This window comes from Pongo abelii, chromosome 8 (assembly GCF_028885655.2).
Source record: "Pongo abelii isolate AG06213 chromosome 8, NHGRI_mPonAbe1-v2.0_pri, whole genome shotgun sequence".
NCBI lineage: Eukaryota > Metazoa > Chordata > Mammalia > Primates > Hominidae > Pongo > Pongo abelii.
In genome coordinates this window covers 102,248,408-102,274,698 of record NC_071993.2, presented here as the reverse complement: position 1 = coordinate 102,274,698, position 26,291 = coordinate 102,248,408, and the positions used below count along the sequence as shown (strand labels likewise).

General features: G+C 44.2%; 1 protein-coding gene across 17 annotated transcripts in view; it reads left to right on the top strand.

Annotated features, from left to right (window-relative positions):
• SORBS1 (sorbin and SH3 domain containing 1) overlaps positions 1-25,817 on the top strand; it is a 251,763-nt gene extending 225,946 nt beyond the window's left edge. For 12 of the 17 annotated variants that reach the window (XM_063727053.1, XM_063727050.1, XM_054521431.2 and 9 more), the window contains 3 exons: positions 15,412-15,470; positions 19,011-19,123; positions 22,465-25,817. In XM_063727053.1, coding sequence (XP_063583123.1) covers positions 15,412-15,470; positions 19,011-19,123; positions 22,465-22,532 — 240 coding nt within the window. In that variant the 3' untranslated portion in view covers positions 22,533-25,817. 17 annotated transcript variants of the gene reach the window in all.
• The last annotated feature ends 474 nt before the right edge of the window (positions 25,818-26,291 follow it).

Below are 26,291 nucleotides of genomic sequence, written 5' to 3'. Positions count from 1 at the left end.
CCATTTCATTCCTCTTTATATACCCCTTGTGATTATTTTCCTTCTTTTTCCTTTATGCTGACACTTGTACCTTTTGCTTCTTTCTTTTGTTTTCCTCTCTCTTCTTCTTTTTAAGTTTTCCAGTCACAGCAGGCTCATCACGCCAGCCCCCTCATCTCTGCCCCACTCCCGCCGAGCCCTGTCCCCCGAGATGCACGCCGTCACCTCTGAGTGGATCTCACTGACTGTGGGGGTCCCAGGCAGGCGTTCTCTGGCCCTGACCCCACCCTTGCCTCCTCTGCCAGAGGCTTCTATATATAACACTGACCACCTCGCCTTGTCACCGAGGGCCAGTCCCTCCCTGTCTCTCAGCCTCCCCCATTTGAGTTGGTCAGATCGTCCCACCCCACGATCAGTAGCTTCTCCACTGGCCCTACCTTCCCCACACAAAACCTACTCCCTAGCACCCACTTCCCAGTCCTCCCTTCACATGAATGGAGATGGTGGTGTCCACATGCCATCTTCAGGCATCCACCAAGATAGCTTCTTGCCGCTGCCGCTGGGGAGCTCTGATAGTGTCATCTCCCAGCTTAGTGATGCCTTTAGCAGCCAGAGCAAGAGGCAGCCATGGCGTGAAGAGAGTGGACAATATGAGAGGAAAGCAGAGAGGGAGGCAGGCGAAAGAGGCCCTGGTGGACCCAAGATCTCTAAGAAGAGCTGCTTGAAGCCTTCAGACGTGGTCAGGTGCCTGAGTACTGAACAGAGACTCTCAGATCTCAACACCCCTGAGGAGAGCCGGCCCGGCAAGCCCCTGGGTAGCGCTTTTCCAGGAAGTGAGGCTGAGCAGACAGAGCGGCATAGAGGTGGCGAGCAGGCGGGGAGGAAAGCTGCTCGGAGAGGTGGGAGCCAGGTAGGACTGCAGCATGCCGCGTGTGCACTTGGCGTCTCACTTGGCAGGGTGGGCTGCACGTCTCGCCCCTGGTCCATCTACGGAGGCCAAGTGAATGCTGGTGAGACCATTTGCTTGCCTCGGGAGCAAAGAGATGGCCCCAGAGGGAATGGGGGGACATGAATTCAGGTGCCAGGACTGGATACAGTTGGAGGGAAAGGACGGGCTATATCTGGCCACTTGAGGTCATTCGGAAGTTATCTCTACTTTGTATGCCCCCTGGCCTGCTGCAAGGGCCTCTGAGAAGGCAGACCTTCCTCACGTCCCATGTATGCCTTGGAGATGACCCTCGGTTTGCTTTGACTAACACAGCTGAGAACACCAGGCTTTGGTGTGGTGTGGTTTGGTTTGCTTTTATGTAAGATGCACTTTGTTTCCATAACCCATGGTGCTCTGCTAGTGCTCAGCTCTGTCAGGTCTTTGTCCTGTCTCGTGTTTGTGTGGGAGCGCGGGGCCTTTGTTTGCCATGAAACAAAGGTGTTTTGGTTCTGGAGAGAAGAATGCAGGTCTCCTGGGGCCCTGACTGACATGGAGTATCCTCGAATAGCCATGCCACGTTTTTGGGTGAGTGTCCCATCTTCTCTCTGGGTCAGCTACAAAGAGTGCAGCATTTGGACAAAGGTAGCCTTAGGGTGTTTTGAGACCTGAAAATTTTTTTGGAGAAATGAACTTAGCAACTAAACAAATCAATTCTGATTTTGGCTCTGCTGTTGACTACTGCGAAAGTCAAAGACTTTCGGCAACTTCTCTGAAGCAACCAGGTTTGAATGCCAGCTCCATCTCTTACAGTCTAGTGACTTGGGAGTTGCTTCCCCTCTCTGAGACTCAGTCTCCTCATCTGTAAAATGGAGATGATAGCACCTACCTCAAAGAGTGGTTGAGTACAAGGGCTTATGATCCTGGGAACATGGTCAGCACTTTATAAACAGAAGCTATAGAGCCAACATCTTGGGTGATCTAGAACTGCTTCTAGAACTGAGAATATTTTTAGAACTTCCTTAGACCCCGATTGAGTTCCTGAAGATGTCTCCAAGCCATTTATTAAGTATCTAGTATGTATGATGTCCACAGTAAATAGTGGTTAACCCTTAGGCTTGCAACCTCAGTTTCCCTTTGAGGCTGTAGTTATTCAGTCTATGAATAAGGCCTGCAGATACCAGCCTCTGGGCAGAATACAAAGGTCATTTGTCTCTCCTCTTGAGGAGCCTAAGTTCAAGGCTCCTCAAAACAAGGAGGAGCCTAGCAATATCACCAGGGCAATAATAGAGGCATGCTTGGGGGACACAGGAGCACAGAGGCTTGAGACACACTAGGCCAGACTTCCAGTTCCAGCCGAGCACATGTGGGCCCCTGGGTGGGCCAGCACATCAGGAGTGGGGATCACTGAGGGTAAGCCAGCGTGGGGCAGTTTATAAGAAATCAGGCTTAGCCTTTTGCTAGAAAGCCACTTAACCTCTCACATGCTAAGCAGGAGTGGAAGCAGTCCATCCCTTGTAGGGCAGTCATAAGGATTCAGTGAGGTAATTCATGGAAGTTGGTGCTTGGCATGTGCCAAGGCTCCATATGTGGGGTCACCTGCTGCTGTGTGGGGCTGTAGGAAAGCAGCAATACCTGGCAAAGGCTTTCCCTGGCCCTGGAACAGGTTGAGGAAAGAATAGAAGAGGTGGTGAAGTGGCTAGTTGAAAAGAATTAAACGTTTCTAACACAGGAACAATTCTATAAACATTCTAAGTCAACCCAAGGCACCCAGGGACATCCTTATTGTCAGTGTTGAGTCATCATCCCGGCCCAATTCCAGGATCCTGTGTGTATAGGAAGTGCGCACGGTGCCGGATCTCCGAGTAAGGTTAGGGGTGTACGCTTCCTGCTTCCTAAGGCAGGATAGGAGTGGAGTAGCTGGCAACACTGAAGATTATGTTGATTGGAAAGCCAGGCTTGTTGAAACTTGGTGTTCCTTTCTTGGTGGGCCTCCAGACCCCAAGTGTACCACTTCCTGTCCCCTCCCTTCCTCCTGCCCTCCTGGCACAAGCCCCTTCTCCATGGGTGTGCCCAGGCTGTGGCCTGGGGCTCGCTCCCCCTTGAGAGCTGGCATTTGTGTGAAAAGGGCTGCTGCCCACACCTCCCCTTCAGCCCCCTCACTTTCCCCTCCTGTGGCTGGAGCAGGAGCTGACAACTCTGGAAACGGGGTCCTTCAGAAGGGGCTCCTGTGTCTTGGACCCCTTTTGGGTGACAGACATGCTAAAAATGGAAAGGACTTGTATGACAACTGTTCTCTGGCAGCCCCATCAGGATGACGTGACCACAGGCTGTGTTGCTTATTTGGAAAAATGCATTCCAGACCAGTTTGTGTATCAAGAAAATTGTCAGCCATTATTCTCCTTGCTGAACTAAAGAGCTGAAACAAAAGTTCACTTTTATTGTAGGTATTGGGGAGGTAGGTTGAGAATCTGACCAATAATGGGAGGGAATTTTACCTGAGAACCTTAAATGAGAAGATATTCTGAAATGTTATGATCATTTACTCTTTGAAGCATTTAGGATATTCCAGGTACTTAGCTGCAAGAGATAGAGAGGGGTGAACATCATCAGGGCTTCCATTTAGATGTAACTTCTAGGAAGCTGTTGGGGCCAAGGGAAAGTTTCCCTTTTGTCCTTGAAGTTTCCCTAAAAATTACTGACAAGAAGCAAAAATTTTTTTTCTTTCTTTCTTTTTTTTTTGAGACGGGGTCTCACTCTGTCACCCAGGCTGGAATGCAGTGGCACAATCTCATTGCAACCTCTGCCCCCAGGTTCAAGACTCCTTCCACCTCAGCCTCCTCGAGTAGCTAGGACTACAGGCACATGCCACCATGCCCGGGTAATCTTTGTATTGTTTGGTAGGGACGGGGTTTCACCATGTTGGCCAGGCTTCTGACCTCAAGTGATCCTCCCGCCTCGGCCTCCTCGGATTACAGGCATGAGCCACCACGCCCGGCCAAGAAGCAAATTAATAGGAGAAAAGGCATACAGATTTATTTGATCATAGTTTTATGTGACATGGGAGCCTTCAGAATGAAGACCCAACCAATGGGGTGCAGAAGCTTATACCATCTTGAGGTTACAGAAGAGTGGGGGCTCAGAGGATGGCCAAAGACAGGTTATGGTGGTAAATCAGATTTTAAGCAGCAAGACACGTTATGGGAGGGAGAAAAGTAAGGCTTGGCTAGCAAAGGGGTCTTGTTATTTAGATGAAAGCTCACCGGTAGCAGCCTCAGAGAGAATAGATGGTAAATGTTTCTTTTAGGCCTTTAAAGGTGTCAGACTGTCAGTCAGTCTTTTCTAGATCTAGACAAGGGAAAGCCTCAGAGAAAACCTGGCTGCATCAATGCAGATTTTTCTCTACAAATACAAATCTCCTGCACAAAAGACGGCTTTGCCGGGCTACCTCTTTTTGCTGGCTCTCTGACAGCCATGTCAAAATATGTCAAAAAAATATATTTTGGAGTAAAATATTCTGATTTCCTTTAACACCTCTCCTGACAGCCTCCCCCACCCCTGCATGAGTGGATTAGTGCTCTGACTTTGGGCTGCCATAGCCCCTGCAATGGTCTGTGTGAGCCTCTCTCAGCCCCCTTTGCTTCGCTGTGTTCCCATAAAGTATCAGTGCTCCAAAGGCGGGACCGTTATACCTGATGTATGGAAGGCACTTCAGTGAATGTTTGTTGAATGAAAGAAAAGGTAGGCCAGACACGGTGGCTTACACCTGTAATCCCAGCACTTTGGGAGCCTGAGACAGGCGGATCACTTGAAGTCAGGAGTTTGAGACCAGCTAGCATGGCGAAACCCCATCTCTTCTAAAAATACAAAAATCTCTTTTAAAAAATAGAAAAATCAGCTGGGCGTGGTGGTGCATGCCTGTAATCCTAGCTACTTGGTAGGCTGAGGTGAGAGAATCACTTGAACCCAGGAAGCGGAGGTTGCAGTGAGCAGAGATAGGGCCACTGCACTCCAGCCTGGGTGACAGAGCAAGACCCCATCTCAAAAAAAAAAAAAAGACAAACAATGACTGACTCCAACTAAAGGAGTTTAGGATCTTCACCGGGGGAGTAAGACATGTTCCCAAATAGTTATAATGCAAATAAGGAAAGAGAGTCACAAACAGTACATCCTGGAAGATCAAGATGGGGAGAAATAATAACCGGGGAGGAAGGTGGTTGTCTGGAGACTTCAGGAAAAAAAATGCCAGGCAGGGTGTCAGAGCCCCAGCCTGAGGAGGTGGTTGACTTGAGTGTTGGTAAGAAAAATTGACTGATAACAGTATAGGTTTGAAGAAGGAAAGTTTATTAGAAAGAAAGAACGCTGCAAAAGGGTGCAGCGGGGCACTCGGTGAGAGAGGATTTTCCTTAGGAGCATTTGTGGACCTTAAGGCAGAAGCTTAAGGGCAATTTGGACCATACTGGCCACATAGGTCATGATACATGATTACATCTGTAGATGTTTTGGTGCCTTAATATCAGCAAGGGTTGCACAATGAGTTTCAGCGTGCCAATCCAGAGATGTGTAGAAATTCTAGTTACTTATTAATTTGGAGGGAAAGAAATCTGGGACCAGATGCCTGCTTTAAATGATAGGGAAGTCTAATTACTTCTAATTTTCCCAGATAAGGAATTTGGCCTGTTTGATGGTCACCAGGTGGTCATTGCTCCCTTCTAAATTCCTCAGATAGGAGTTTTTGCCTCTGGGGCTTGCTGGATGGTCACCAAGTGATTTTGCTCTCCTCAAAAAAGTAGCATTTAATCTGAGCCTTAAAGAATAAGAGGTTTTCTCACAGGTGTACAGCAGGAGGGTGGGACTCGAGGCAAATAGCTCAAGCAAAGGCCCAGAGGTAGGACCATGAAAGGTGTGCATGGAGAGTGATGCATTCCTCGTTTGGGTGAGGCTTCTGGTGTCCACAGGTGAATAGAAAAGGGAGTTTCTGGAGAAGGGGCTGGGACCAGAGCTTATGTCAGGAGTCACGGTGACCCTTTGAATCAGTCACCTGCCCACCTCCCTCAACTCTGCAGGTGTGTGGACACTTCCTGTGAAATGGTTTGACTTTTCACTCCTAAACTGTTTCACATTGGGTCAGTTGCCCATGTTTTTAGGTGTGTTTTTTCTCTGAACAGCAGAAGAGAGTGAATGAAATGAATGCAGGGGTCTTCAGGGAAATCAGGATGGGGTGGGGAAGAGTGCTGGATTGAGAGTCAGGGTCCCAAGTTCTAGCTCTAGCTCTGCCATTGGCTTGCCAAGTATCTTTTGTTGAGTCACTTCTCTTTTCTGGCAGCTACTCTGTCCATAAACAAAAGATTCAGACAAGAGAAATGCCATTCTTTTTAGCTTTGCTATCCTTTGATTAGGTAAAAATCCTGCATGAATTTTAGTTTAAATGAGAAAGAAGAACACATACAAAAATTTAAGTCAGGGGTTTATTATCAACTTACAGACCTTCACAATGGAAAAATAGAAGTTTTTCCTTTTAGTTTTTGTTCTGAGGGACAACTTAACTTATTGGATGAAAAATGTACATACAAAATGCCCTAGCATTCAGAATTATCAACCAAGTTCTTGGATTTTCTTGGGCGCAATTTTGGCCAACAACATTTAGAACAATCAAGAAAGTAGGCTGGGCTTGGTGGCTCACACCTGTAATCCCAGTACTTTGGGAGGCTGAGGCGGGCAGATCACTTGAAGCCAGGAGTTTAAGACCAGCCTGGCCAACATGGCGAAACCCTGTCTCTACTAAAAATAGAAAAATTAGCCGGGCGTGGTGGTAGACATCTGTAATCCCAGCTACTCGGGAGGCTGAGGCATGAGAATTGCTTGAACCCGGGAGGCGGAGGTTGCAGTGAGCTGAGATCATGCCACTGCACTCCAGCCTGGGTGACACAGCAAGACTGTATTTCAAAAAAATTTTAAAAAGTAAACAAAGAAAAAGAAAGTAAGGGGGACAGGTCTGATGATTGTGAGTTATCTCAATTCATTGTTCACAGTCAGTTACAGATCAAACTGGTTGTTCCACTAAAAAAAAAAAAAGAAAAAGAAAGCAAAGGGAAGATCGTCTTGAAAAATCCCATCATTTTCATGATCAAATATTTACTGAGTTTCTCTGTGACAGAAGCACTATTTGTTGACTGGCATCCAGCCTTGGTTTTTAAGTGTTTTTACAAATTGTCAGAGTACCTCCTAGAATTTTTTAATTAAAGAGAATATTTAGAGACCATCTACTCCAGTAACTGACAACTTTTTCTGGATCACAGAACCTTTGAGAATCTGAGGTCAGCCGAGGACTCTAGGCCAGTAGTTTGGGGAGGAAAGTGACACACAGTTTTGCATTGTTTCAAAAGGCCCACACCCAAGTCTACCTGTGACAGACCACCAGGTTAAGAGCCTCCAGTCTTTTACAATGAGATGAGAAAACCAAGGCCTGAGGAAAGTGACAGAAATTTTGTGATGTCAGTTTGGTTCCTAAAGGGAAGGAAGCTAATCAAATAAAATCTCAATATACAGGAAAGCTATGTGTCCTCAAAGCATCTGTCTGAGAAGCATAAGAACAAACTATAGGCTTAGAGAAAGGAGAAGGAGGGAAGGTGACTCAACTTGAGACAGAAAGATGTGACTTCAGAGGGAACACTTCTCAACACAAGGAAACTAAGTTAGTTCCCAGAAAGATAAGAACAGAGGCATAGACCTGCCTTGAGGATGGAAATCAGAAATAGAAGAGGAAGCTGTGATGGAACCTGCAAGAAAAAAAGAAATTTTAAATGTTAAGATACTCAAGTAAATATAGGAAACATTTTCCTTTGACTCACTCAGAAGGGAAATCTCTAAATAGAGGGCGTTAACAGCTTACGGGATGGGGAGAGACGTTGGCTGCAGTACTTACAAAAATAAACAGCAGGTATTCTCTCAACACTAATGGTAGGGAACTGGCTGGGCACGGTGGCTCACACCTGTAATCCTAACACTTTCGGAGGCCAACACAGGAGGATCTCTTGAGCTCAGGAGTTTGAGACCAGCCTGGGCAGCGCAGGGAGACTACATCTCTACAAAAATAAAAACATTAGCCAAGTGTGGTGGCGAGTGCCTGTGGTTCCAGTTCCTTGGGAAGCTGAGATGGGAAGAGCACTTGGGTCTGGGAGGTCAAGGCTACAGTGAGCCATGATCACACCACTGCACTCTAGTCTGGACAATAGGAAAAAAAAAGGGTAAGGGACTAAGACCCAAAGCTAAAGTGTCTACCCTTATAAAGGTGTTAGGACAATAGAGCATGTCAGTAGAAAGTGCCAGCCACAGGGTACTGGACAAATTAAGGTGACCTGTTGGTCAGCATCTCTCTCTAGCTCTTCTGATATCTTCCTCTGGCAGAGCACAAACCTCAAAGGTTGGGGTGTGGTGGAATGTGCAGAATTTGGAGTCTGAGAGACAGATGTTCCAATACTAACTGTTCACATTCCCAACTCACACACGGCAGGTCTTTGTTTTCTCATTTGTAAAATGAGGTCAATGTTGACCACCTTCTTGAGTTACTATGAGAATTAAATGAAATATAATAGAGATGAAAGCAGCTAGCGCAAAGCCTGTAATGGGACCATAAATACCTGTTGTGTGATGTCGAGGTACCAGGGAAATGAAACAAAAGTAGTTTGCTTTATCTACCTTACCCTGTTCCACCTAAGAGAGAAAAATGGTGGGCGGGGGGGCGGGGGGTGGGAAGAGAAGAAAATAGAGAATGATGGGAAAATCATTTTACTTTGGGTTATACAAATCGAGAATTTAGAAAATTTGGAATTTGTGCTCCTCAAATTAGTTTATTCTACCTTCAGTATAAAGGCATAAACTGTTCTTGGAAAGCCTTTGGTTTCTTCACACTTGAATATGTATCTGCCATTACTCCCCTAACTGTCTTATGAAAGAAAGAGAAGACTGTATGATAGTCTATGAAGAGAAGGCTGAGCATTGGTTGAATATTTACTGAGCATTTAAGTTTAGTGTTGTAATCAGATTCAAATTACAACAAAGTTAATGTATTGTCTAGTGAGTGATTTGCAAGGAGATAAAATCTAGATGGTAAGCAATTGAACTAGTTGTTTGTAATTAGTTTTATATTAAGCTGTGATCTTTTTCTCAGTAAACTCAATAAGATAACTCAGTGGAGTCAGAGCTGTTTTGAGGGTGCTCTGGTGGTTTCCTGGAGCTCAAACCCAGGAGACTGACTCATTCGGGCCTTTCTACTCCTCTGGAAGAGTTTGCCCATGATGTTCCAGTAGGTGCAAATCTATCACTATTTTGGGGCAGTCGCTTGGGATACTTCCAGAAGTGAGCACTCCATCCATATCTGGAGGCTGCAGTCAAAAGCCTTCCCCCTCCCAGTCTTCAGTAAGCAATGAGTGGAGTGCTGCCTCCCTTAAGCCAAGTCAGCCCCTACCCACTCCTACTTCTTAACCCATAGGACAGGCACATTGCAATCATAGAGCATTAGAGGCAAAAAGGACATTTATGTAAATTATGTCCAATCCTCTTATGTATTTTAGAACTTGAAGTCCTAAGACGTTAAGCATTTTGTTCACAAGACAATCAGTTAGTACAGAGCATGGCCTGGAACCCGGATTTTCTCACTGTCCTGCTGGGAGGTCAGGGTAGGTCACCAGAAAGGTGGGGTGGGCTCTGAGAAGACTTGAGATGTGAGACAACTAGAGGAGTGCCATTTCTGTGAGACTCGGGCAGGTTAGGGGAGCAGCAGAGCCTCGTGCTGTTTCTAGAGGGGATTTGGGGCCAGGGAGAAGTTGAGTTTCTCTGTCCTGTCCACATCTTCAGGACTTCCTGCTGTTCTGTAGCCTGTGTGCAATCTATTTGGGCCCACAAGGCCTTGGCACACACCCAAAGCTGGAAGTGGATGCTTAGTAACTCCACAGTAGCGCCAGGTGTTCTGTGGATCCAGAGGGATTAACAGCTCCAGGGAGGCTAAGATCTGATTTCTGGGGGATTTCTGTGAACTGAAAGTAGAAGGGCAACAGCAAGGACGCATGCAGGGTCACCCACTTGGGGAGAATGAAGCAAGCTCCAGGCCAGGAGAGGTGACTTGTGTACAAATACGGAAGAAAGCACTTTCTGGATCAAGGACTGTCACCTGCTTCCTATTAATGGGGGAAAGGAGGGGAGTGCAGTGTGTCTGTGTGTGTGTATGTGTGTGTGTGTGTGTGTGTGTGTGTGTATGTGTATGCATGCACTGGGCTGGTTGTTTTTGTAAACACGTGAAGAACTGGAATGCCATCACCAGAGTCAGAAATGTCCTTAGCATTTTTTTTTATTCTTAACTTTATTCTTAACCCTAGATGAAGTCCTTGTTAGAACTTGTGTCTTCTCTTAGGCTTAAATAAGGGCAGATGCTGAGGACCTGGGGAGGGTTCAGAGGGGCATTGTCTAGTAGAAATATAATGTAAGCCACATGTGTGATTTTAAAATGTTCTAGTAGACACAGTAAAATAGAACAACTGAAATTTTAATAATATATTGTAACCCAATATATCTAAAAATTATTACTGAGATTTTACATTCTTTATTTTGTACCAAGTTTTTGAAATCCAGTGTATATTTTTACACATAACACATTTCACTTCATACTTGCCACATCTCAAGTGTCCAACAGCCACCTGTGGCTACTGGCTACCATCTTGCACAGGATAGGTCCAGAAGAAGCACTGTACAAAGCTGTAAAGTGGTTAGAAAATGGGGACAGGAAAAGAAAACATACCTAACGGGGAAAAAAAATCTGAGGATAAACAGCCTTCAAAATGAAGGGCTGATTCTTGTGATAGATAGTAATGGTTTCCATTTCCACTGAGGGTTTACCCCCATGCCATGTCTCCATCCCCTGAAAAAAAACTGGTTTACATTTCAATTATATGAGCTATTTCACTTAAATCTAAACAGAGAGAAATTGAGTCTTAGCTAATAGAATAAATGTTTATCTTGCCTTCTTCCTTCATTTATTCAACAAATGCTAAGTGAGGCACCCAGTCATCCCTACCTCTCAGGAATGGGGTTAAGTTTGTACTATACAGATGTTAAAGCTATGATGATGATTATCCTTAGCTTTGGGTATGGCCTGAGACCAAGGAAGGTACAAGGGGGACCATCAGTATCCCTTCCGGTACTATAGTTCACAATTAATAATTGGACGCTATTACCATACACCGTATCTTTTACATAAGGAAATGTCTTTGAACACCTAGAGTAAAAAGTATTCAAGAAGAGAAATGATAAATAGTGCCTGTTTTCAGACAAGGCAGAAATTCGGTGTTGCTATCATAGCTACACAAGCAATCTAATCATGACCCAAGAGGGAGGTGGCAGGTGGTATATGGAGATTAGATGTCAAAGGGCTCAGCTCTCACACTACCTCGTACAAACCTCACAAGGTCAGGTCCCAGCCACCTGGCAAAAGCCTAACGTCCCGAGACATTGTAGAAGAAGCATGAAATGGCCCCTTTCGTTTTGTCTCTTCCTTTACTCCTGTCAGAGTCCGAGGTGACTGATTTGAGTGATTGCAGTTTAGAAGGGGTTTGGAGAACTTGAAGATGCTTCCCAAAAGGACAAGAGTATAGAAGTGGGGTCAGGCACAGTGGCTCACGCCTGTAATCCCAGCACTTTGGGAGGCCGAGGTGGGCAGATCATTTGAGGTCAGGAGTTCGAAACCAGCCTGACCAACATGGTGAAACCCCATGTCTACTAAAAATACAAAAAAAAAAATAGCTGGACATGGTAGCCCATGCCTGTAATCCCAGCTATTTGGGAGCCTGAGGCAGAAGAATTGCTTGAACCTGGGAAACAGAGGTTGCAGTGAGCCCAGATCGCGCCTGGGCAACAGAGCAAGACTCCATCTCAAAAAAAAAAAAAAAAAAAAAAAAGAAATAGTGTCTGGGATGGAACTCCTCTGAGCCTTAAATTCCTTATTCTGCACTCCTCAAGTCAGAGGGTTAGTACAAAAGTCAGATGTGTAATGGACCTATATATGCTTGTAAAATATCAAGTTCTTCTTACTATATTTGATTCACTGATCCTCTTTTCAGCACCAAATTGTTTGCTAGATAATTGATTCCAGTCACTCCTTTGGGATGAATGAAGTTGAGTGGAAGGAGGCTAGGTTTCTGTAAACTATGGAGATCTTGCCAAGAGATTGTCTACATCCTCTCTTTATACCACATTTGACCTGAGGTCATGAGACCACCAGCTGGAATGTGGAAATATTTTGTTTTTTATGAGAACTTTTGTTTTCATGAGGTGTGACCCAGGCCACCCCGGTCTTGGCATACTGTAGCCAAAGAATCTCATTGTAGGGCAGTTGAGGTCCTCTGCACCCTTGCTGCCTACAGTTGGTCTGTGAACCAGCAGCGTCAGCACTACCAAGTAGAAATGCAGAATTTCACAATACAGCCCAGGTGTATCAAGTCAGAGTCTACATTTTAACAGGATCCCAAATGATAGCTATATACATTAAAGTCTAAGAAGGATGGCTCTACAATATCCCAATTAGTCATAGTCCACAGCAGCCTCAGCTTAAACAGCTGCCATGGCAGCCAACTCACTTCCACTTGAGGCAGCCCCTTGTATTGTTGGATTGTTTGGAAGTTCTCCCTTCTGTGATGTTAAAATCTGCATGTCATTGTCACCTACTCAAGGTGACATTTCAGACGTTTCATTCTTCTGAAAGCCCACATAGAAGGTACTTGGAAATGTCCATTTCTTTCCTTTGTGATATGGACACCTTAATCCAGAGGCAGTGAGTGGAGGGTGGGTGGTATTGGAGCCATACAAGGTTGGCTCCCAGTCACCCGGCAAAGACCTAACGTCCAGAGTCATTGTAGAAGAAGCATGACGTGGCCCATTTAGTTCCGCCTCTTCCTTTACTCTTGTCAGAGTGCAAGGTGACTGGTTTGAGTGGTTGCAGTTTAGAAGGTTTTTGGAGAACTTGAAGAGGCTTCCCAAAAGGACAGGGGTATTGAAATGATGCCTGCAATGGAAGTTAGTCCTGCAGGGTGTGCTAACGGTTGAGGACATTTCCAGTGGAGGTGAACAGGAGAGGGTGGTCTGGTGGAGTGGAAAGAGCAGCCGAGCCACTTTACCTCTTACTGGCTGTGTGATGTTGAGGAATGCATGAAACCCCTCTGAGCATCAGCTTCCTAGGCTTTTAAAGAAAACAATGATAAACCCTGTCCTGCCTGACTCCAGGGTTTCTGAGGGACTCACTGAAGATGAGGTCAGTGAGCACACTTGATAAGGTAGAAGATGGTCTGAGGATAAAAGACAAGGTCAGATGGGACAATAGATGAAGCCAGGAGAAAAGCCTACCACTGACTTGATGTGTGACCTCAGGGGAGGCTCCCACTCTTTCTGTGTCTCTCTGTGAAACAAGTGGGTCATGCACAAAAGATTTCTAAGTGCCCATTTAGAAGGCCCTGGAGTTGTGGCCTATTGCTTTATTATTATTTTTTTTTAATTTTTTTTTTTTTGAGACAGGGTCTTGCTTTGTCACCCAGGCTGGAGTGCAGCGGTGCAATCATGGCTCGCTGCGGCCTGAATCTCCCAGGCTCAGTTGATCCCAAGTAGCTGGGACTGCAGGTGTGTGCTGCCACACCCAGCTAATTTTTGTATTTTTTTGTAGAGATGGGGTTTTGCTTTGTTGCCCAGGCTGGTCTCCAACTCCCAGGCTCAAGCAGTCCTCCCGCCTTGGCCTCCCAAAGTGCTGGGATTACAGGCATGAGCCACCGTGCCTGGCTGGCCTGTTGCTATTATTGCATGTTACCTGGAGGATTTTTTCAAGGATGGCTCTTCAGGGTATTTATTTAGAAAAACTTCCTAGAGCTTGAAATTGAGTCCTTTCTGGGGGACATGGTTCCAAACACTCTTCCAGTGAAGGCCTGGCCTCTACAATGGAAGCCCCACTCAAAAGGCGGGTTTGCTTGGCCATGTTTGCACCTGTGTTTCTATGTCAGCATGTGGCACCTGGGTTGGTAAGTGAAGAGTGACAGTTTCGTCACACACAGTCCTATTTCTGAAAGCAAGCTCTGTCCTACAAGCTATCTGAACTCATCTCATACCTCACTGGAGTGTGTCATTTGCAGATTTTTCCAGGGGAATGGTCTTGGTTGATACTTCATATATTACCAAGGAAGTTTTCAAAAATGTTATTCCCTTTTTCAGTTTTTATAAGTTTCTGAAATACGGCAGACTTGATGGTTCTACGGGCCTGCTCTGCTAGAGGGGGCTTCCAGTCAACAAAATAACCAAAACTGGCTTTGGGTTCAGCCGCCTTCCCTAGATGCTTAATAGCTGAGCGTGAGGGGACCAATATGTGTGAAGGGACCTGGCTAAGATGGCCTTTCTGAGTCTCTCTCCTGCCAGTCTGGGGACCCTGTGTTGTTCATCCTCACCTCACTGCAGCCATGTTTCCAATTTCCCATTTCATTTCCTGGATGCTTGCTTCTAACTCTACATTTGCATTTTCTTCTGTGCACCCACCCTGTTGTTGTGGAGACTTGGTGGCCATAGGCCGCCGGTATCCGGTGTCATCCAAGCGTGATGGTGTGGTACGTGGATTTGCTCATGCTTTTATTTTGAATCCTTTGCAATGTGACATCTGCTAAAATGTCTCCCTTATAATTTGCTTGGTGATCACAGCTTTCTCATCATTCATTGAGAGCAGGACCTGATCTCACAGAATCTGAAAAGAGCTATGTGGTAAGATGCCTGTTGAATAAGACTGCAGCTTTTCTAAAGAGAATTTTACTGATCCTTACTTCTGGAATCTAGACTAGAGTGATGCCTGGTGAACCCACAGAAACATTATTTACAATAATTCTGTGGCTATTGTAGTAGAGCGAGATGTTAGGCCACTCCATTACCCCCAGCCCCTGGAAAAGAGCAGAGGAATTTAGAGATGATATTTCTACTCTGCCTATATGTGGGATTAAATTAATGTATTTGTGCATGATTGGGGATACATACTTGCATTTCTACCCTAAAGTATTCCATTTGTAACAGTCACTCACTAATTTCAGGCTTTTATGCTGCTGCCTTTTTTTTTTTTTTTTTAATATTCTTACTAAATTCCAAATTCTTCTGTATCTTACCTGTTTTCCCATGCTTACGCCTGGATCCCTCCTGCACTCCACTACTGGAATATCTATTTTTTTAACCTGGATCTTCAACTCTGTTTTCTCCCTGGACTTATGTGCTTCGTCTGGAATGTTACATCTCTTCCTCTCTTTCTTTTTTTTTGTCCCCATGTTGACTGTTTTATTGGGGTTTCTGGATATCTCGGGGCCACCTCACAGGAAGCGGTTTGCAATGAGATCATAAACATTGCCGAAAAATCTGTTCATTACTGCAGCACTGTTTCTCATCCCCTTGACTTTCATCACAAGGTATCCCCTTCTGACAATAAATCATCTTTAATCATTTCTCAGCAACCTCAAGCCCAGCAGCGAAGAGTCACCCCTGACAGGAGTCAAACCTCACAAGATTTGTAAGTACTCCTGGTGAACTTCGATTCTCATGTTCTCAGAGGACTGTTGGTCTTAGAAAGTGGGTCACTGGCTGAATATGGGGCAGTCATTTGCAGGAATGAGTGAACTACTCCCAGGTTCTCTCCTGAGGATTTCTAGTGAAGGCCATGTTCTGTGTCAGCTGAGGTGAAAACAGGTGGCAGGTAAATAAAGGCCGTCATAGACTGCTGGGAGAGAGAGACAGGTGAAGATTAACTGCTGTAGAATGTCAAATGAGAGCTGTGCTAACTGGTTTCAGTGCTAGTGTAGTGGGAATATAGAGGAAGGAATGGTTAATTCTGACCAGCCATGAATGAAAGGGTTGCTTCATTCATTCATTCATTCATTCATTCATAAAAAATTATTGGATATCTCCTACGTTTTACGCACATAGGAGGAAACTGTGTGCACAGAGAGAGAGAGCTTTGGACCAAACACTGAAAGACAAATTGGATTCTGAGAGCTAGTAAAGGGAGGAAAATATCTTCCCGGAGGTGAGGACCACATGTGCAAAGGCATACAGTGGGTAGTATTTGGAGAACTTGAAAGGGCCCGTGTAGCTGCAGCACATGGTTCATGGAAGAGATAGAGATGAAGCTCAGAGGTGGGATGGGACCAGATGGTAGATTCCAGAATGCAGTTGAAGTAAGTTTGGATTTTATTCTGCAAGTACTAGGGAGCCATTGAAGGTTTTTGAAGTAAGGAACATATTGATCATATTTTGTTTTAGGAAGATAACTGTGGCAACAGAGTGGAGGGTAGATTTCATAGATCAGGGACAAAGATGTTTGTTAGAAGACATCAGTCCAGCTAAGAAACCATGAGGGCCTGAGCCAGGACAAAGCGGGCATTTTGTAACCGTGGAAGTGAGTATAATTACCAACAGAGATACAGGTAAAGAAGCCTAGCCAGCCACAGAGACAGAGAAGGGCAGCAAGAGATGCCAGTGAGGGTGTAAGACGTTCACTTTCACAGAACAGCTACAGCATCTGGTCAGCAGTGTCACCTGCCCCAGAGAGGCCAAGAGTGGGAAGTGAGAAATGTCCACCAGGCATTTTCCATGGCAACTGGAAAAATCCCTGGTGACCTCTGATATGGCAGTACTAGTGTTAACAGGGGTGGTGGCAGGTACTGTGTTAGGAAGGGTAAATGGTGAGTGGAAGGCAGGGGGCTATAGATCAAGGGAATAGCAGAGGCAGGGGAGGTGTTTTTAGGGTGCAGAGACAAGCGGATTTTACCAGAGTAAAATGCTAGTTAATGCAAATAAGATGTAAGTGAGGCCAGGCGCGGTGGCTCGCACCTGTAATCCCAGCACTTTGGGAGGCCAAGGTGGGCGGATCACGAGGACGAGAGATCGAGACCATCCTGGCCAACATGGTGAAACCCTGTCTCTACCAAAAATACAAAAATTAGCTGGGCATGGTGGCACGCACCTGTAGTCCCAGCTATTTGGGAGGCTGAGGCAGGAGAATCGCTTGAACTCCGGAGACGGAGGTTGCAGTGAGCCGAGATTGCGCCATTGCACTCCAGCCTAGAGACAGATCGAGACTCTGTCAAAAAAAAAAAAAAAAAAAAAGTAAGTGAAGGAAGAGCCCAGGAAGGGGGTTCAACGCGGCTTGGAGAAGGGACCTTTCTTTCCTCACATGTGTGAGCAGGGGCAGGAAGGTGAGTGGAGGCACAGAGACTTAAATCTGGAGGAGAGGAGGATTAAGATGCTGCCCACAGCAAGCTTCCATCTCCAGAGTGAGAGCTCTTGGCTGAGCGTGGGGCACCAGGATTGGCAGGAGAGCTGAGGGAAGGACCCCATGGGACAATGTTCTAAGGAGTATGAGGTTCATCCCAAATTAGAGCTGCCTGGGGGACCCAAGCAGCAAGAGTGTGGGACTTTGTCCAGCCAGTCTCCACTGTCTGGGAGTGAAAATAGAGAAGCAGATACTGGAGTTATTTCCCAGGGCTGAGGCTGGCAAAGCAGCTGTGGTGGGAGTTAAAGGGCCCAGGCATTCTAAGAAGCTGGCAAGGGGCATGTGTTGGGAGGCCAGTAGGGGACTCCAAATTGAGCAGGAGACAGCAGGCAAATACAGAAACATGAAAAAAAAAAAAGTATTTATTTACCAATTGGAAATTGATCTGCATCTCTTAATTCCTCATTTGAGACCTTCCTTCTGGCAACCAGATCCATCCTCCAAATTATCAATACATTTGGATAAATGTGGAAAGTGAAGTAGTCCCTCTGGTTTTAGCAGAGCAGAATGAACCTCTTGTTTCTGGGAGCTGACTCCACTTGCTTGTTTCTAGTCTTTCTTGCTTGCACACTGGAATTCATTGACATCTACTGGAAATGGTAGATGACTGGCTCATTTACAGTTTTGCCTGCTACTGTTGTGTCTCAAAATAGTAAACAGAGTTGTGAAGCTGGTGCATAGTAGGTGCCTCTTATGTATTTGTTGAAGAAATAAATAAAAACAAAGCTTTTCCTTGATGCCAAAGTAGGATCAGATTTCACCACAAGCAGTCCAGCTGTCTCCAGTGGCTGCTAGAACAGACAAAACAGCACAGACCCAATGCCTTAGGCCAACTAGCAAGTAAATAAAAATCTTGCCCTCAATGCTCACTGGGATAGAAAAAAGCTTTCAAGGGTTTCAGAAAAATGACATCCACATTTAAAAGCAGTGAATGAAATGTGTTTAGGCATGTAAAGAAACTCAAGATAGTTTTGCTAAACAGTGAGGCAATTGGAATGTACTTTTAATAGCCATATATATAGCTATTATATATATTATATATGGCTATTATACACACACTTTTTTAAAAAAACAAATGTTTTATGTTCTCCATATGTATGACCAGAATGTAATGTCTCTGGGCCCAAATAACTTCTGATTATGCTTGATAATCTACATATATTATTCTGTGTTAAGGAAAAGGCTTAGTTTACTTTAAAGCAGGGGTCCCCGATCCCCAGGCACTACCACCTGGGCTCTGCCTCCTGTCAGATCAGCAGTGCATTAGATTCTCACAGGAGCATGAACCCTATTGTGAACTGCACATGTGAGGGATCTAGGTTATGCCCTCCTTATGAGAATCTAACTAATGTCCTGATGGTTTCGTCCCAAAACCATCCCCCCCACCCCACCCCATCTGTGGGAAAATTGTCTCCCACAAAACCAGTCCCTGGTGCCTAAAAGGTTGGGGACCACTGCTTTAAAGGCAGAGGTCGGGGTAGAGTAGGAAGTGCTCTAAATAAAAAGGCTTGGCTGTGGTAACCAAATGAAGCTAAGTAAGACTGATCATGGCTTGCTTGTCAGAAGTTCTCCATCCCTCAGTCTTAATTAACTTATATGTTGAATGCATCTCCCCAAATGCCAAGTTATTAGGGAAATAGTCAATAAAATGCTTTTATCCCTACTGATAAGTAGGAAACACTACTGAAAAGTTGATTGAACTTGAAATGGAGTTTAAAAATTCCTTATTTAATCCTGTCGACATTTGAGTCACTTACTGTTCATTTTTTTCATGTATAGATTTAGCTATCAAGCATTATATAGCTATATACCACAGAATGATGATGAGTTGGAACTCCGCGATGGAGATATCGTTGATGTCATGGAAAAATGTGACGATGGATGGTTTGTTGGTAAGAATCTCATCATGCTTTTCCTACTAGTTGTGTATTGAGGGAATAACGGGGCGATGAGCCATGCAAAAAGCAAAGCAATCTTCTCTGCACAGAAAGAAGAGCCTTCTCAGATTTTTACGACCTTGCGAATTCTGGGCCACCAGTCTGTGTTGCTATTATGATGGTGTGGATGTTGCTAATGTTGAACCTGAAACCAAATCTGCTGCACAGAAGAGCAGTTGTCAAATTTATTAACTGGGTTTCCATTTATTTTTTTTTTTTTATTTTTATATATTTATTTATTTATTGAGACAGACTCTCACTCTGTTGCCCAGGCTAGAGTGCAGTGGTGCGATCTCGGCTCACTGCAACCTCTGCCTCCCGGGTTCAAGCAATTCTCCTGTCTCAGCCTCCTGAGTAGCTGGGACTGCAGGCGCCTGCCACCACGCCCAGCTAATTTTTGTATTTTTGGTAGAGACGAGGTTTCACCTTGTTGGTCAGGCTGGTCTTGAACTCCTGACCTCGGGTGATCCACCCACCTTGGCCTCCCAAAGTGTTGGGATTACAGGCATAAGCCACCGCACCTGACCCTAGTTTCCACTTATATTTATATTGTGCATGTGTCTATTTTGCATTTGGAAATTTTATTTTTAAAACCCTTATGAAATAACACAAGAAAATGTTGACTGAGCCTATGTCTCTACCATGAAACTCAGGCATATGTGTAGACATTCTAAAGACCTTATTTACTCCAGGCTTTCAATAATATTAATCAAAGCAGCCTGCTTAATTAAAGGATTTGCCTTTACAAGAAGGAGAGAGATCAACATTTACTGAGATTCTGTTACAAAGCAGACACTGTGTTTGATATGCTTTTATTGACGTTCTCTCAACAAACAGCCCTGTAAGATAAGAATTATCCTCATTTATCAGATTCAAAAACTGAGGCCCAAAGAAGTTAATTAACTATGCCAAGATCACCAAGGTAGCAAATAGTGGGGCCAGGATTTGAACTCAGGCCACCCGTCTCTCCTGAAATCTGTGTTCTTTCTGCTCAGGCATGAATATAATGTTGGGAGATATTGACCCACTCTGCCTCAGTTTCTCCCTGTACAAGTGGCTTCACCTTCATCTTCTTTCCAAAGACCAGCCCTTCCCTGATTTTTCTGGCAAAGCTTTGCTAAAGCAAAGTAATATCAGGGCTGGGGTGGTAAGGACAGCAAGACCTCAACATGAATGAGAAGTCAGAAAGATTTGCCTTGTCCTCACCAGCCTCTTAGAGAACTACCCCATCCTCCCAAGGTCCGCAGAAGCCCAAGCCCTCACTACTTTGAGTCATCTGTTCAGTAGAAATCAGGTCTGAGAAGTCAGTGACCACTCTAGTGCAGTGCAACCCAATAGAAACGCAATGTAAGTCATGTATGAAATTTAAAATTTTCTATCCCAGCTACTCAGAGAGGCTGAGGCAGGAGAATGGCATGAACCCGGGAGGCGGAGCTTGCAGTGAGCCGAGACTGCGCCACTGCACCCCAGCCTGGGTGACAGAGCGAGACTCCGTCTCAAAAAAAAAAAATTTCTAGAAGCCACATTGAAAAGAAGTAAAAAGAAACCAGTGAAATTAATTCTAATGTATTTTGTAAATCCAGTGCATTTAAAATGCTACCATTTGAACATGTAATCAATATGAGAAATTGTTAATGAGTTATTTTACAGACATCTTTTCATATTAAGTCTTTGAAACCCAATGTGTATTTTATAGTTACAGCACAGCTCATTTCAGACTAGCTACATTTCAAGTGCTCAGTAGTCACACGTGGCTATCATTTTAGAGAGTGCAGCGCTAGTATGCACTAGCTGTTAAACTCGTTCAGGAATATATTCTTTTTTTATGAGAACTTAGGTGTGGGAAGGAGCACCAGTTCTGTAATGAAGGCCTGCCAGGCAGCTGGGTAAAGGAAATATTTTGGGATGAGTATCTTCCTTGCATCCCTGAACTCTTCACTTGCTTTTTTTTTTTTTTTTTTTTTTCAAGATAGTGTCTTGGTTTGTCACCCAGGCTTGAGTACAGTGGCACAAACTTGGCTCACTGCAAGCTCCACCTCCCGGGTTCAAGCGCTTCTCCTGCGTCAGCCTCCCAAGTAGCTGGGACTACAGGCCTGCATCACCACGCCTAGCTAATTTTTATATTTTTAATGGAAATGGGGTTTTACTCTCTTGGCAAGGCTGGTCTCGAACTCCTGACCTCAAGTGATCTGCCTGCCTCAGCCTCCCAAAGTGCTGGAATTGCAGGCGTGAGCCACCATGCCCAGCCTCCTCGGTCACTTTGAAAAGTAGCGTTTTCAAACTACAAATAAAGTAGCCTTAGCAGAACTCATTTGTCTCATCCATAAGGAAAGATGCTAACTAGCTATGTGGCCCTAGGCAAGGTTCTTATTATCTCTGGACCCTACCATCTCAGTTCTCTAACCTTCTTGGCCATTCTCCATAGGAGTTCAACTAGATGTTTTAGGTGTCCTAAGCTTTAACATATTTTTTTAGCTTAGAAGTTTCACTTTGGGTAGTAATTCCAACCCACTGGTAATGGCTGCTTGAGATGTTGTGTACAACAGGATTCCGAAGCCAAATCTAAGCCAATTGTGATAAGGGTGCAATTATCAATTGGGATGTCTGCTAAAGAGACGATAATGATGATACAACATATATTTGCCACTCCTGCTTTAGAGAGAGAATCCCAAGGGAAGGAACTAGATTAAGGATCAGCAGTGCTGCATCTGGAGCAGCCCAGGAAGGGCTTTGTTCCCAGATGGCTCAATGCTCCTGGCTTAGCAGGAACCCTAACAAGGTTAGTACCAAAGATAGGGACTCAACTGGGGGCTTAGGCACAAGCTCGATAGGAATTTCCTTTTGATGGATGGCCATAGTCAGTGGGCTTTTAGAAACTGCATGGTTTAGAAAATCTAAATCCCAGGTATCTTCTTGTGTCAGATAAATATATGAATTCCTCCACAAAGCAGAAGTGTTGGAAAGAGCAATGGACTGGGAGTCAGAAGACCTCAGTTCAGATTCTGCCTCTGATAGTTACTAAGCAGTGGGACCTCAGACATGTTACTTCTACTCTCTGAACCTGGGTTCCTTCTTCTGAAAAACAGGAGTACTAGAAATGCCTACATTGCTTACCACCCAGCATTATTTGGCAGCCTAAGTGAGATAAGATGGGGAAAGGACTTTGGAAACCGTATGGTATTCTCTAAGCTGCAGGACTGTTACAAGGGGTTTTGGAGCAGAAATCTCTGCAGCGTGCTGTCTCAACTCAAGCGAGTGGGTCTTCTCATGTTTTGTATGTGTGTGTTTTTTCATAGGTACTTCAAGAAGGACAAGGCAGTTTGGTACTTTTCCAGGCAACTATGTAAAACCTTTGTATCTATAAGAAGACTGAAAACCATGGAGATTATTTTTATTGGAGGATGAAGCATCATTCATGAACCGATCTTTTTAGTTGAGTCAGTAGGAAAATTAATACAGTGGATAAAGTAAGAAGCAAAAGACAGGGACAGAGAAGTGTTGTGTTTAAAACCCAAGCCTGTCTAAGGTTACTGTATATTAGACGGCCGAACTAGTGTGCTGAGCAAAAAGAATTGAAGCAAATTGTATTTACTTAGCCGCTTCTGGGAGCCACTTCAGCCTTTCCCCTCCCCTCCACCTCTTGGGTAATCTGACCTGAAGCATAGTCCAGGAGCAGAGTTAGCCAGAAATGCCTCCTGCTGCCCCAGCCTTAGAGAGCTCCCATCTCAATCATTGAGCCTGAAGGCTTCAAGCCCAAGAATGCACCAAGACCCCCAGCCTACATTTCTCAGCTCCCCTGGAGCCAGCCGATCCTCTAACGCTGTTGGAGGTCAGTCTGAGCTACCAAGACTATCCCTAGACAAAGGTGGAGTCCCCCACACTGCCCAAGACCAAATCCCTCCCTCAACCTGCTGAGGTGTGGATGGGGAAACAGAGGCAAAACTGAGGCACCCGATGCATTCAGCCTGCTGTGCAGCAATGCCATTGACTGCCCTGGTGTTCAGACAGAAAAGCACACAAGGTTTGCCCATGAGAACTGGGGAGCAGATGGCCAAGCAGATAGGTTATGTCTGTTTTCTGAGTGATGAAGTCAGGAAGCCCTGTGGCTCTAGAGGCCACTTGTGGTTCATTCTTTTCCCATATCCTTTGCTTTTAGAAATGGTTACCTTCAGGACAGTGCAGCTGCATTCATCAGAGCACTATTGCTAAGTTTTCTTTTCTGGCTTGTGTTTGTCTGGGACAGTTTAGAATTGGGAGGCCTATTCTCATAGAAAACCAAAAATGATGTTCAGTGATTCATTTAACATACACCAATGTACTCTGGCTGCTTGGGGGACAACCATAAGCAAGACATGCCCAGGGTTTGCCGTGGCTCCAGATCTACTCCCTGTAGGAGTTCAAGGATCACACAAAATGTAGTAACCAGGGTTGTGAATCTGAGTACACCCTGGCAAGGCTTCTCTTCAGACTGAAGCAGCAATTCTGCCACTACCAGCAGCAACCAGGACGTCTGTTCTTTGTGGGGGCCAGATCAGAAGAGAGAGGCCCCTATGATGCCCGGGCTGCTTGGTCACAACTCTGTCCAATTCAAGGATGTTTATCGGCCTCTCTTAGACCCCTGAGTGAGACAAATACAGAAATCACCCATTCCCTGCCCACCAGAAACTCAGAGGTGATTGGGGAGACAGACACAGGAAAACGAACTTAATCAAGAGAGACTGTGATATGTGCTAAGAAGGGTGTGAGGGAGGGAGAGATGAATTTTCCCTGGAGGGATCCTAGAAAGCATTGTCATATTGCCATCTCCATTAGCTCACTTTTAAACAACTAGGGTGCTGGAAGAACCTTTGTCTGAGGGTAGTTCATAGCTGGAAATACTTGGAATTTTTCCAGAGTCTCTAAACTCTCATCTTCCCCCACAGATACACATCCAAGCTCACAAATAGGAGGAGCAATTCTAGGTGGTAGGGTTGTGTACAGAAACCCCTGGCTGTCTGCATATATCTCAGAATTACCCCAGGACCATTGTCACAAAGTCTAGAGTCTTTACAGGTAGGCAAAATTTGTTTTCAATGCCTGTGCCTCAGCTGCTCTCACAAATACCCATCTTAGGATCCCATCAGCTTCCCATCCCCCACCAGACAGCCACAGTACCCTCACTTTCTCCCTATTGTTCTTTTAAATCCTGTTCTCGGGAAAGAAACTGCCACTAATTCATTCACACTAAGGTGTAAATGATTGATAATAGGAATGAGTTACCTCTTTCCACAGACATTTGTTTTTAAGTATGACACAGCAGGGCCTTAATCCCAAGGGAAAAGGTTATGGAACTCTGGAGGGGGTGAGCTTTCTGGGTAGAAGGAGACTTCCTGATTTTCCTTAAAACCCAGTAAGAGTAAGACCTGTTGTTTTGGAAGGTCTGCTCCACCATGTAAGAGCACTGTTCTTTTTTGTTTGTTTGTTTGTTTTTTACTGTCTCTGAGGGAATATAGTAAAAATGCATATGCACGTGCAATTTGCACGGCAGCATTTCACCGATTTTGGAATGTATTGGCTAATGTGTTTCCTGGTCTTTAGATGCAAACCATTAATAACACTATCTTATCTAATAGTTTTTTCAGGGGTGCTTCTTGATTAGTAGGTAATTTTGAACACCTCTTTAAATACAGCTAGAAAATAAAACCAATTTATAAAGCCACATTTGCATATGATGCCAGCCTCACGCATTTGTATATCTCCAGAAATTCAGGTATGCCTCACCAATTTGCCCGTCTTTAATAAAATCTTGTGTTAAAATTTGCATCACGTCGCCTTCCTATGTATAACGAAAAAAGAAACAGATTTCCAATTGCTCTTTTGTCTTCAGACATTTAGTAATATAAAGTACCTATTTTTATGCTGAAATGTTTATACAGGTTTATTAATAGCAAGTGCAACTAACTGGCGGCATGCCTTGCAACACATTTTGATATATTAGCCATGCTTCCGGGTAAAGGCAAGCCCGAAACTCCTTATCTTTTGCAGTCTCTCTGGGATCAGTAAAAGAAAAAAAAAATAATGTGCTTAAGAAGTGGGGCTGTAAATATGTATATTTAACTTTGTATAGCCCATGTACCTACCTTGTATAGAAAAATAATTTTAAAAATTTGAATGGAAGGGGGTAAAGGAAGTCATGAAGTTTTTTTGCATTTTTATTTAAATGAAGGAATTCCAAATAACTCACCTACAGATTTTTAGCACAAAAATAGCCATTGTAAAGTGTTAAAATTTACGATAAGTATTCTATTGGGGAGGGAAGGTAACTATGATCTGAGTTACAGTTTTTTTTTTTCCTTTTTAACTTCATTATTTTGGGTTTTTGGTTTTTGCAGTCCTATTTATCTGCAATCGTATTAAGTCCTATTGCTAGAATAGGTTACTACAAAAAAGATTATATTCTGAAAGAAAAATAACTGACATTATATATAACCAATTAATTTAAAGTATTGCCATTTAAATTACACACTGAGAGCATGTCCTGTGCAGACATAGACTTTTCTGTTCATTTATTTTTCTTCATTGCAGTGGATTGATTTGATAAATAGATGTGTTGAATTACTACATTTGCTGTACATATTATTTAATAAACTTTATTCAGAATTGTGTGGCATATGTGTGTTCTGGTCATTAATTGTTTCTTTCCTTCCTTTGCCAAGCTTCTCAAATGAGGCTTAAATTCACTGCTTCAATTTCTTATACCCTCCTTTCCATTCTTAATCATTTACCATCTGCCTTCTGCCACCTCCTTGAAGACACCACTTCTTACCTTACTTTTTTCTCAATAACCTAACTCCTGACCCTCTGAATTAATTGATTACTGTTGACCATTTTGCCATTATTTCTAAAATATATTCGTATTTGTTCCGATAACAAAAGTAATGCACAAATGTCTTTGAAAACAAAAGTAAAACATTATAAAATATGTATAATGGGTCTAGATTTGCTTTATAAAACATGGGTATGGGAAATGACATAGCACTTTGTTTTTCTAAATCAAATTAATCTGGCTATGAGTCCTCTCTTGGTATGGGTGGGTGAAAATGCAATCTGTCCTTTTTCTCCTCCAAACCAAATGTGTTAAGGC